General features: G+C 43.9%; 1 protein-coding gene across 5 annotated transcripts in view; it reads left to right on the forward strand.

Moving 5' to 3' along the window:
* Positions 1 to 10,865, forward strand: part of LOC106578470 (rho guanine nucleotide exchange factor 4) — an 83,281-nt gene extending 72,416 nt beyond the window's left edge. For all 5 annotated transcript variants that reach the window (XM_014157292.2, XM_014157294.2, XM_014157293.2 and 2 more), the window contains 9 exons: positions 2,737 to 2,916; positions 3,325 to 3,525; positions 3,883 to 4,062; positions 5,977 to 6,209; positions 6,445 to 6,574; positions 6,789 to 6,920; positions 8,888 to 9,131; positions 9,731 to 9,808; positions 10,145 to 10,865. In XM_014157292.2, coding sequence (XP_014012767.2) covers positions 2,737 to 2,916; positions 3,325 to 3,525; positions 3,883 to 4,062; positions 5,977 to 6,209; positions 6,445 to 6,574; positions 6,789 to 6,920; positions 8,888 to 9,131; positions 9,731 to 9,808; positions 10,145 to 10,302 — 1,536 coding nt within the window. In that variant the 3' untranslated portion in view covers positions 10,303 to 10,865. The remainder of the gene's footprint in view (positions 1 to 2,736; positions 2,917 to 3,324; positions 3,526 to 3,882; positions 4,063 to 5,976; positions 6,210 to 6,444; positions 6,575 to 6,788; positions 6,921 to 8,887; positions 9,132 to 9,730; positions 9,809 to 10,144) is intronic.
* The last annotated feature ends 1,140 nt before the right edge of the window (positions 10,866 to 12,005 follow it).

Below are 12,005 nucleotides of genomic sequence, written 5' to 3' on the forward strand. Positions count from 1 at the left end.
CAACCGTGAAGCATGGGGGTGGCAGCATCATGTTGTGGGGCTGCTTTGCTGCAGGAGGGACTGGTTTACTTCCCAAAATAGATGGCATCATGAGGCAGGAAAATGATGTGGATATATTGAAGCAACATCTAAAGACATCAGTCAGAAAGTTAAAGCTTGGTCGCAAATGGGTCTTCCAAATTGACAATGACCCCAAGCATACTTCCAAAGTTGTGGCAAAATGGCTTAAGGACAACAAAGTCAAGATATTGGAGTGGCCATCACAAAGCCCTGACCTCAATCCTGTAGAAAATGTGTGGGCAGAACTGAAAAAGCTTGTGCGAGCAAGGAGGCCTACAAACCTGACTCAGTTACACCAGCTCTGTCAGGAAGAATGGGCCAACATTCACCCAACTTATTGTGGGAAGCTTGTGGAAGGCTACCCAAAACGTTTGACCCAAGTTAAACAATTTAAAGGCAATGCTACCAAATACTAATTGAGTGTATGTAAACTTCTGACACACTGGGAATGTGATGAAAGAAATAAAAGCTGAAATAAATCAATCTCTCTACTATTATTCTGACATTTCACATTCTTAAAATAAAGTGGTGATCCTAACTGACCTAAGACAGGGAATTGTTACTTGGAATAAATGTCAGGAATTGTGAAAAACTGAGTTTAAATGTATTTGGCTAAGGTGTATGTTAACTTCTGACTTCAACTGTATATAATCGTCATACAGTGGAAGGAAGCATGTGGATGATCCATGTGGTTTGGTCAGGTGTGTGTTTACCGCTTGGCTGCTCTCGCTAGGGTTCAGCTGCACAGAGCGAGGGGGATCAGCTGTGTGTGTGTGTGTGCGTGTGTGTGTGTGTGTGCGTGTGTGTGTGTGTGTGTGTGTGTGTGTGTGTGTGTGTGTGTGTGTGTGTGTGTGTGTGTGTGTGTGTGTGTGTGTGTGTGTGTGTGTGTGTGTGTGTGTGTGTGCGTGCGTGTGTGTGTGTGGAGCATTAGGGGCTTGGAGCGTTGCCATGAGGGGTGACGAAGCAGCTCAGGACACAGAGAGGCTGGTTTGAAACGGAGGCAAGGGTGTGATGAGAGGGGCAGTAACAAGGCCGAGAGCTACTGACCAGGAGACTCAGAGAGAAGTGCACTGTTTACATCTACCGCCTGGCAGAGATACACTCACATTACAGTGTGATTTTTTGTTTGGATTCTCCCTCTATGTTCCCCCTCTATACAAACTCATATTGATGTCCCAGTACAGCTAATACTACAATATTTATGTCTTCAACCTGGTTTCTACTCTCTGTGAAGGGAGATATTCTGGTGTTTTGTTGTATAATGATGGCAGGATCAGTAGAGGAGAGAAGAGGCGAGATGGTGGGTGTGTCGCCTAGCAACAGGCCCAAAGACCTCCTCGCCATGACGATGGATCGATGGCAGGACAGACATAGAAATAGACACTTAGTAGATCACCCTAACCAACAGAATAGACGTAGAAATAGAAACACATAGATTACCCTAGCCCCCATAGAACCAACATGGAAAAAAACAGAGATCATGTTCTGGTATCATTTTTCCTCTGCTTGACCTTCTGAAGGCCTAGCCTGCACTTAAGGAGTTACATTATAGTTAGTTAGTTGTGTGGCTTTTTGAGCAATAATACAATTATGACAAGCATCCTTTCCAGAGTGTTGTACTTGCTCATGCTGTAGAAACAGGAGATAGGCTCCTGCCCTATGGGCCATTCCGGCTTTGATAATGCTTACTGCTACTATGGAAGAATGACACAAATGCCCCTCTGACGCCAGCATGATGTTGACGCAGTAATGTGTGTGTGTATATGTGGCAGTGTGAAATACGAGCACTGCAGTACATTTATAAGTAACACAGGCTTTTTAGCTCTCTCTCGTTCTCTCTCGATCTCTCTCTTTCACCTCTCTCTCTCTCTCTCTCTCTCTCTCTCTCTCTGTTTCTCTTTCTATTTCTCTCTTTCTCTCTCCTCTCTCTCCCTCTCTCTCTCACTCCCTCTATCTCCACATCCCTCTCCTCTCTCTCTCTCTCTCTCTCCCTCTCTATCTCTCTATCTCCACATTGATCTCTGTCAAGCCCCCCTCAGACTCAGTGGCTTGGCTCAGCAGAGCAATCAATGCTTTAGGACCTGTCTCACTTAGCTTATCTAGGGCTGCAATATTATTATGTTGTGTCTGTGCTAAAATGTAGCTTACTGATCAGAAACATTTTTGTTACAAAGTCATCATTTCTGTGTTGAAACAACATTGTGTACATCTTGTGTTGCAAATGTTAAATCATCCCTTGTGTGATGAATGGTATTCTATAGGTTGTTTGTGTCATGTCTTAAAGTCACATGTTCTAGCTGAGTGATCCTGGACAGACCTACTACCTTATAAATCATGCATATCTCTACTCTCCCCATCAGCCACTTTGTCTTCCAGTGATGTTATTGATGTTATTTATAGACTAGCTTCACCTTGTTTTACAAAGTCATCCATGCCGAATGAAGAACGGACAGAGTTTCTCTGGACCACCTGACCAGGGAAACCTCCAGGGCCCCTAGTTAGACCATAACTAGAGTTTTCCCTGGTCAGGAATACAAATGTGGGCCTTAGTAAAGTATTTCAAGCTTGTTCACCGTGTATTACAAATGTTGTACATTTTTTATTATGTCACTGTGAAATCCTCCCATACTGACCTGTGTTGACCTGTCTGTCCCCTCTCCATTTCCCCTCCCCCAGCTGATCAGTGATGGCAGCTGTGTGTACGCCGAGGCCCTGTGGGACCATGTCACCATGGACGACCAGGAGTTGGGCTTCAAGGCGGGGGACGTCATCGAGGTAGTGGATGCCACCAACAAGGAGTGGTGGTGGGGACGCATCCTGGACAGTGAGGGCTGGTTCCCAGCTAGCTTTGTTCGGGTAAGAAACTAACTCTCCATATCTCCTATCTCTCTTCTCTCTTTCTCTCACTTTCTCTCTCTCCATCTCTCTGGGAAACTGAAGACAACATCAATGAAATACTCTTTACCTTGCTTATCTTTGATATCTATTATTGCTGCTACAGTATAGGGTTGGATGGGCAGCTAGAGCTGTTGTCAGCAATTCGGGGCATCGTTGAAGCATTAGCTCATTTTAAAGATAAAGATTGTTTTCTTTTTTTTTCTGACTTTCTTACATGCTAAATGAATGTTTATACATTTTCTCAGTTGATCCACATAGGTAGCCTAACTGAAAAATAAGACAGTATAAGAAATGTTTGTAGCATCTAAACTGATCCGTTAGTGAGGGTATTCTATAACAATGACCCTTTCTTCTTGGTCCCTGTAGTTGCGTGTGAACCAGGATGAGCCCATGGAGGAGTACCTAGCCCAGCTGGAGGAGGCTGGGGCTGGGGAAGAGGACCGGCCAGGGGTGGGTCTGATCCTGGGACCAGGCCTGCCGTGTAAGGACCAGATGAGGACTAACGTTATCAATGAGATCATGAGCACAGAGAGAGACTACATCAAACACCTCAAAGACATCTGTGAGGTCAGTGAAGTTCCGTTCAGACAACATCACTGTCTGTCTGTAGACCCTTTCCTTTGATACAGGACATTATAGGATTTGCATCAAAAACTCCCGGAAGAATCTGCCTTTTGTCTTCAAGTGTCTCTAAATAACACCAAAATGCATCACACCAGCCTTTGTGCCATCATAACTTGTTAGGAACACAGTTATTCAGACCAGCACACAGTACATTGTATTTCTGAACAATACCACTTCGTCCAATAAGACAACATATATTCTTAAGTTTTAACTTGGTTATTTCTGGGAATTCTTAACATGTAAAATCAGGTATAAGTCTGTTCTACATGTGGTACCATGAGTCTACTGTTCCTCTCTCAGGGTTACATCAAGCAGTGCCGTAAGAGGATAGACATGTTCACAGAGGAGCAACTGCGGTGTATATTCGGCAACATCGAAGACATCTACCGCTTCCAGAAGAAGTTACTGAAAGGTCTGGAGAAGAAGTTCAACAAGGAGCAGCCGCACCTCAGCGAGATCGGATCCTGCTTCCTCGAACACGTGAGTATTGTACAGCACACAACCCACTGTGATTCTTCACCTGACTTCTGTCATATGTGACCGACCGCCTAAATTCTGTCTTATGTAGCAAAATGTGAAATAGTTTTTTTACATTGGATAAAAGTAGAGACTCAGAGCTAGAAAATTATATATCATACACTGCAGTTGAGGAACAATGGGAAAGTAATTCTGCTTTTGAAAGTTGTAAACTTGTAACCCCACTTTTGAGTAAATGGCCTTTGAATGTTTTGGTACACCTACTGGAGAGCTCTTCTGTGCTTACAGCTATTTAGCATTGTTCACACCCTTTAAGCCTTAGTCCCACCTATGTCTTTATGGATTCACATGTGAGACCATGTGGTAAACACACGCTATATCAAATAAACACACGCTATATCAAATAAACACACGCTATATCAAATAAACACACACTATATCAAATAAACACACACTATATCAAATAAACACACGCTATATCAAATAAACACACGCTATATCAAAGTTTATTTGTCACATGCACAGGATACAGAAGGTGTAAACGGTACAGTGATAGTACTTGCATAGTAGCAATATCAAAAACAGAAAGTGTCCAGATAAAAATACTTGATAAATATTTGATCGTTATTAGATGACGCTTACCCGACACATTTGTCTAAATTGATGAGTGGATGGGTCACTATTGTCTAGACTTGTACACATGTATATGAAATACAATCGATGGCCGTAATCACCCCCAGACACACCTGGCTAACCTGATGGGTCATGTAATAATCCAGCTGAAGTGGAATCTTATGTTTAGACATGTAGCTAGCTAGGTAGATAGCTAGCTAAGCAATGAACCGGCATAACCCCAACTCATGCTACTACCAATACAAACATTGTCATAGCTGTAGTATGAATCTGCAGGTAGCTAAAGCTAACAAACAGCAAGCTAGCGTTTGCTAGCTAACTAATAGTATTCTTTAACTTGAAAAAATAATGACTTTCTGACAAAATTAGAAACTTACATCTGGAAAATGTAGCGAGACTCTTACCTGTATATATGGATGAATGCTTCACGGCAGACTGGAACCTTTTAACTATTTTTTGTTTGTAGCTACATCTTGTTTGGCCAGCTTTGTGTGAAGTCACTCTGGTTTACACTGACCATGGCATGTGCAGAATACCATCACTTTTTCCTACTGATCTGTCGATAGCGCATGCTAAATTCAGGGAATCAATGTTGTTGAGAAAAGTACCAAAGCTTTTGTAGTTATCGATAGTTAACGTTATATCATTCAAAAACGGCATGGTGTAAAGGACTGTCAACACATACTGAACAGCTCACGTTATAGACAGAAGCATGCTACATGGCAGACCAATCCAAACTCATCTCCCGGCATGTCCACCCCATACATTATCTCAACCAATCATGGCTAATGGGAAGGTTCCTGTATTTTTCCATGGCTAAACCAACTAGGCTCGTAATGTTACAACTTTATTCATATTTATGGATGGAATACAAGTTTGTTATTAAGGCACATGAAAGTTCACATGTTCCAGAAGGCATTTCTGACAACAACAAAAAACGCATTTTGATAAAACAAATCTATGTTTACGTTCAAATGCTGCTCCTGTGAACTAGTGACGTGCGGCATACGCCTAGTTTCTTGAAGCTAGTCACATATGGCCTGCATAACGCTACATAATGCTATCATAAACATGACATAGCATGACGTAATAGGGGAAATTAAATCTGCTTAATAGATAATTACCGTATTATTATACACACTTTATGTTGGGGATTCAAGTCAAGCAACCTCTCTAGAGCCCAAACATTCATGTAACATTCCAGCAACCATCAATTTCACCATTTTAAACCCCCATTTTAAACTGCCATGTTAACGTTTCCTGTCTCCTTCTCACCCTCCTCAGCAAACAGACTTCCAGATCTACTCTGAGTACTGTAACAACCACCCCAACGCCTGTGTGCAGTTGTCCAGACTGATGAAGACCAACAAGTATGTGTTCTTCTTCGAGGCCTGTCGTCTGCTCCAGAAGATGATTGACATCTCGCTGGATGGGTTCCTGCTCACGCCCGTCCAGAAGATCTGCAAGTACCCTCTGCAGCTGGCCGAGCTACTGAAATACACCAACCCTCAGCATAGGTAAACACACACACGTGTACTGTGCACACATGCAAAGAGCTGCACGTATTCCTTCTTATCTACCAATTTCTCTCTCTGAAATCGATGAAATTTCTTTCAGAAATCGCGTGACACCGATAGGCTATTAGTTGTGTTTCGTTTTTAAGTCGAAAGTTATTACAAGTCTATCATTAGACTAAAACAATCATGTAAGACCGAGAGGGCCTGATGTGTTTGTCTGTTCTGGGCAACCCAGGGACTATAAGGACGTGGAGGCCGCCTTGAACGCCATGAAGAACGTGGCCAGGCTGATCAACGAAAGGAAGCGGCGCCTGGAGAACATCGACAAGATCGCCCAATGGCAGAGCTCCATAGAGGACTGGGAGGTGAGTAACAGTGCATCAAGGGTAATGGAACAGAATACATGACTAGGGCCAGGAAGTTTTCCTGATCAAGTGACTTGTTCTGGAAAAAACGCTTGATGTCATGTTGCCAGGACATATGGCCCCAGCTATACAACTTTTTTGGGCTGAACAATCTCTGTCTGTCATATGTCTGTAGGCTCTAACAGATGCTTGGTGTGTGTTTGAACATCCTCAGGGAGAAGACATCCTCAGTATGAGTTCAGATCTGATCTTCTCTGGAGAGCTGACAAAAATCTCCCAGCCTCAGGCCAAGAGCCAGCAGCGCATGTTCTTCCTCTTCGACCACCAGATGGTCTACTGCAAAAAGGCGAGCAGCACTGTTAAAATGATTATTATAATGTGGACATGAAGCTGGTAAGGGTTAAGGTTGAGGCTACGGTATGTGATTGAACCGTAATGTGGACATTAAGCTGGGGTTACGGTTAGTTTCCAGGTAGAACGCTTTTGGGTTCCATGTAGGTTTTACATGGAACCTCCAAAAGTTCTACCTGGAACCAAAAAGGCATCTTCAAAGGTTCTCATATGGGGACAGCCAAATAACCATTTTAGGTTCTAGATAGAGTGTAGGGTTAAGTTTATGAAGTGGGTTAGTAGCAATTCTCTCCCCCAAAGGACCATGCTGTACTATAAGGATTAGGGTTAGTAACAGTAATATACACTGCTCAAAAAAATTAAGGGAACACTTAAACAACACAATGTAACTCCAAGTCAATCACACTTCTATGAAATCAAACTGTCCACTTAGGAAGCAACACTGATTGACAATAAATTTCACATGCTGTTGTGCAAATGGAATAGACAACAGGTGGAAATTATAGGCAATTAGCAAGACACCCCCAATAAAGGAGTGGTTTGGCAGGTGGTGACCACAGACCACTTCTCAGTTCTTATGCTTCCTGGCTGATGTTTTGGTCACTTTTGAATGCTGGCGGTGCTTTCACTCTAGTGGTAGCATGAGACGGAGTCTACAACCCACACAAGTGGCTCAGGTAGTGCAGCTCATCCAGGATGGCACATCAATGCGAGCTGTGGCAAGAAGGTTTGCTGTGTCTGTCAGCGTAGTGTCCAGAGCATGGAGGCGCTACCAGGAGACAGGCCAGTACATCAGGAGAAGTGGAGGAGGCCGTAGGAGGGTAACAACCCAGCAGCAGGGCCGCTACCTCCACCTTTGTGCAAGGAGGAGCAGGAGGAGCACTGCCAGAGCCCTGCAAAATGACCTCCAGCAGGCCACAAATGTGCATGTGTCTGCTCAAACGGTCAGAAACAGACTCCATGAGGGTGGTATGAGGGCCCGACGTCCACAGGTGGGGGTTGTGCTTACAGCCCAACACCGTGCAGGACGTTTGGCATTTGCCAGAGAACACCAAGATTGGCAAATTCGCCACTGGCGCCCTATGCTCTTCACAGATGAAGCAGGTTCACACTGAGCACATGTGACAGACGTGACAGAGTCTGGAGATGCCGTGGAGAACATTCTGCTGCCTGCAACATCCTCCAGCATGACCGGTTTGGCGGTGGGTCAGTCATGGTGTGGGGTGGCATTTCTTTGGGGGGCCGCACAGCCCTCCATGTGCTCGCTAGAGGTAGCCTGACTGCCATTAGGTACCGAGATGAGATCCTCAGACCCCTTGTGAGACCATATGCTGGTGCGGTTGGCCCTGGGTTCCTCCTAATGCAAGACAATGCTAGACCTCGTGTGGCTGGAGTGTGTCAGCAGTTCCTGCAAGAGGAAGGCATTGATGCTATGGACTGGCCCTCCCGTTCCCCAGACCTGAATCCAATTGAGCACATCTGGGACATCATGTCTCGCTCCATCCACCAACACCACGTTGCACCACAGACTGTCCAGGAGTTGGCGGATGCTTTAGTCCAGGTCTGGGAGGAGATCCCTCAGGAGACCATCCGCCACCTCATCAGGAGCATGCCCTGGCGTTGTAAGGAGGTCATACAGGCACGTGGAGGCCACACACACTACTGAACCTCATTTTGACTTGTTTTAAGGACATTACATCAAAGTTGGATCAGCCTGTAGTGTGGTTTTCCACTTTAATTTTGAGTGGGACTCCAAATCCAGACCTCCATGGGTTGATAAATTGGATTTCCATTGATTATTTTTGTGTGATTTTGTTGTCAGCACATTCAACTATGTCAAGAAAAAAGTATTTAATAAGATTATTTCATTCATTCAGATCTAGGATGTGTTATTTTAGTGTTCCCTTTATTTTTTTGAGCAGTATATAACAGCATTATCACGTATCCCTATCGTTTTTTCAGGACCTCCTGCGTAGGGACATGCTGTACTATAAGGGTCGTATGGACATGGACCTGATGGAGGTGGTGGATGTGGAGGATGGGAAGGAGAAGGACTTCAATGTGTCGGTGAAGAACGCTCTGAAGCTGCGCTCGCTGGCGGGGGACGAGATCCACCTCCTGTGTGCCAAGAAGCCTGAGCAGAAACAACGCTGGCTCCGAGCCTTCCAGGACGAGAGGACGCAGGTGCAGCACGACCTCGAAACAGGTGAGTTATCCGTCTCTCTGTCTGACGTGCCACAGTTTGAAAAAGGACCCATTCTTACTTAGCTTGATGAGCTAAAGCAACTCAGACATATAGAATGAGTAGAAAACACTAATAGGATACTATGATACTGCAATAAACTGCTTACCTGTAGTATTACTAGTCAGCTGTACAACGCCCACTGTGTGTGTATCCTTTCCTATTAGTAAAACATGAGCTGTGTCCTCCTGTCTCTCTCTGCCCCAGACTACTGCTGTATTAATAGTTTGTGATAAACGTTTCTGACAGTGGCTCCGGTCAGAGAATCAGAGAAGAGAAGTGTATGTGTAATATGTAGCAGTTAATGGATCAGAATGACGTTAATCCCTCAGATAAAAGGACCTATAAATCCAGTGAGCTGCCCCCTTCGCTTCTCCGCCATAGTCTGTGGGTTTTATCTGGGCTGTAACAGAGCATGCGGATATTACCGAAACTTTTCATCCAACAATCTGGCCTTCTATTATTCTGTTCCGTCTTAATAGCTGGGTATTGATAGGTGGCCCTGGCAGAATGAATCTGTGATATCCACATTGACCTGTGACCTATGTGGTTTCTACCTCCAGGATTCTCCATCACTGAGGTCCAGAAGAAACAGGCCATGCTGAACGCCTGCAAAAGCCATCCAGCTGGGAAGCCCAAAGGTATGTCTGGGTAATGGGTGCATGGCAGGAAAACTCGATCTCCTTGGCTGTGTGGATGGGTAGCAGATTACGTGTTGTGCGTGTTTATTTTTATTTTTTTAAGAAGATTACATTTGCCAATATTTATACAAATGTTGTTTATCATATGTGCTTAATATTCATATAAACCACTAGATTAAAATGCAGTCGTAATCACCCCCCCCCAATCCTCCCTATGGATCTGTATAACTCCTAGTCTCTCGTCACAGCCTTAACATTAACATGGAAAACATTTAGTAGCTGATTTGATTCTGGATGCCATGATTACTAACCCTGCTCTGTTCTCCTCTCCCCCAGCGGTGACCCGGCCCTACTATGACTTCCTGCTGCGTCAGAAGCACCCGTCTCTGCCCAGCACCGTACCTCAGCAGCAGGTCTTCATGCTGGCTGAGCCCAAACGCAAGGCAACCACCTTCTGGCAAAACATCGGCAGACTGACGCCTTTCAAGAAGTGAAACGCCGGAGAGGAAAGGAGGATTAGAGGAGAAAGGCTAACGCCTGAACTGACTTTTTTATCCCCGATCCTTTTTTTTTTCCTTCTCTCGTTTGTTCTTTGTTATACATAATGTTATCCTAATTCATATACTGATTATTGTGAAAGATCAACATGGTTATGATGATGATGATGATATTTTTTTCTTTGAGAAAGCACTTTATAGGTTGGTTACAATCAGACTTGGGAATGGTTCTCCCGGACATCGTGTATACGTTGGGAGAATGTTACTAGGACTATTATACCTGCTACTGCTACTACAACTTCAACCAAGCACCGATTGGTACTAATATTACTACTGCTGTGTGATCATGTGACTGCCAATGAGGCTCCTCTTTTTTGAAAGACGTTGACTGACGCAACTAAATGATTTTTTTCCCGGTGTTTTTGTTTTGTTTCGACAAATGCCAACTGTTCACAGTGCCAGATCAATTTAGCTTTTGTATTTAAGTTTGTGCTGTGTCTGCTATTGAAAAAAAAAGTGAAAAAGGGGGATAAAGTTTATTGTACTTCTCTTTGTGCAAAGATGTTTTCCTGGTTTATTTTGAGCATTTCATAACAGTCGATACTTAAGGGTTTGGGTGTGGTGGGGTCTTAATGTTTGTGTAAACAAACATTCTGAGAAAAAACAGTGGTATTCAAATTCGATTCTCAATTCTTCACAAATGTACCGTTTGAGTTGCAGCAGCCCACAAACGCACACACATGCCTGACCTTTGTCATTAGCCTTACATTGTGCGTATGAGTAATTAACCTCTTTATGGAAGTGCCATCTGAAGGGTCTCCTGGATGCTTTGAAATAGTGTGAAGAGTATGTTTTACCTTATATCAACCCCTGCATTTACATTCATTTAGCAACATTTTCAAATTCAACATGTATTCTCCTCTGTGGCAAAATGAGGCTAATTTTTTTAAATTTAACCTTCATTTAACTAGGCACAGTTAAGAAAAACATATTATGTACAATGAAGCCCTACACCGGCCAAACCCGGTCGACGCTGGGCCAATGGGACTGTGCTCCGCCCCATGGGACTCCCAATCACGGCCGGTTGTGATACAGCCTCTAGCGCTTAGACTGCGGCGCCAGTCGGGAGCTTGATTGAAATGGTACAACTGCACTTTCGTCCCCCTGGTAAGTGCAATGCCACAATACCACATGATTTCATATAATCTCGACATTTAACAGACTTTAAATATTGAATATTGAAAGTATAATGTTAGATTTTTCTAGCCTGGTCCCAAATCTGTTGTGCTTTTCGCAACTCCATTGCTGTCGTGACAATTCCACAAGGAGTTGGCAAGAGCACAGAAACAGACTGGTATCCATACAAGTTTAACAGGGTGGATCACCTTCTGAAAGTTCTACCCATTTCCTCCATGTCCCCAGAGGCTTCATCAGGACGTTTTCTGTTTGCGACACCTTTCAGAAGTCTTCATTTGTAGATGAATATTCATGAGTTTCTGGCAAGACAAAGTTGTCTGTTGTGACAAAAATGTATTTTTGTGTTCCTGCTGATGAAGAGACTACAGGGAGCTTGAAGAGTCCCAGGAAGTAGGTTAGCTGGGCGAGATGACAGCGAAACAACACCTACTACTGCTGCTTTTCATCTCGCTTCACTGTCCAAAAGAACTACAAATTCACATTTGAAAAGGGTAACCTATTTT

This window comes from Salmo salar, chromosome ssa19 (genome assembly GCF_905237065.1).
Source record: "Salmo salar chromosome ssa19, Ssal_v3.1, whole genome shotgun sequence".
NCBI lineage: Eukaryota > Metazoa > Chordata > Actinopteri > Salmoniformes > Salmonidae > Salmo > Salmo salar.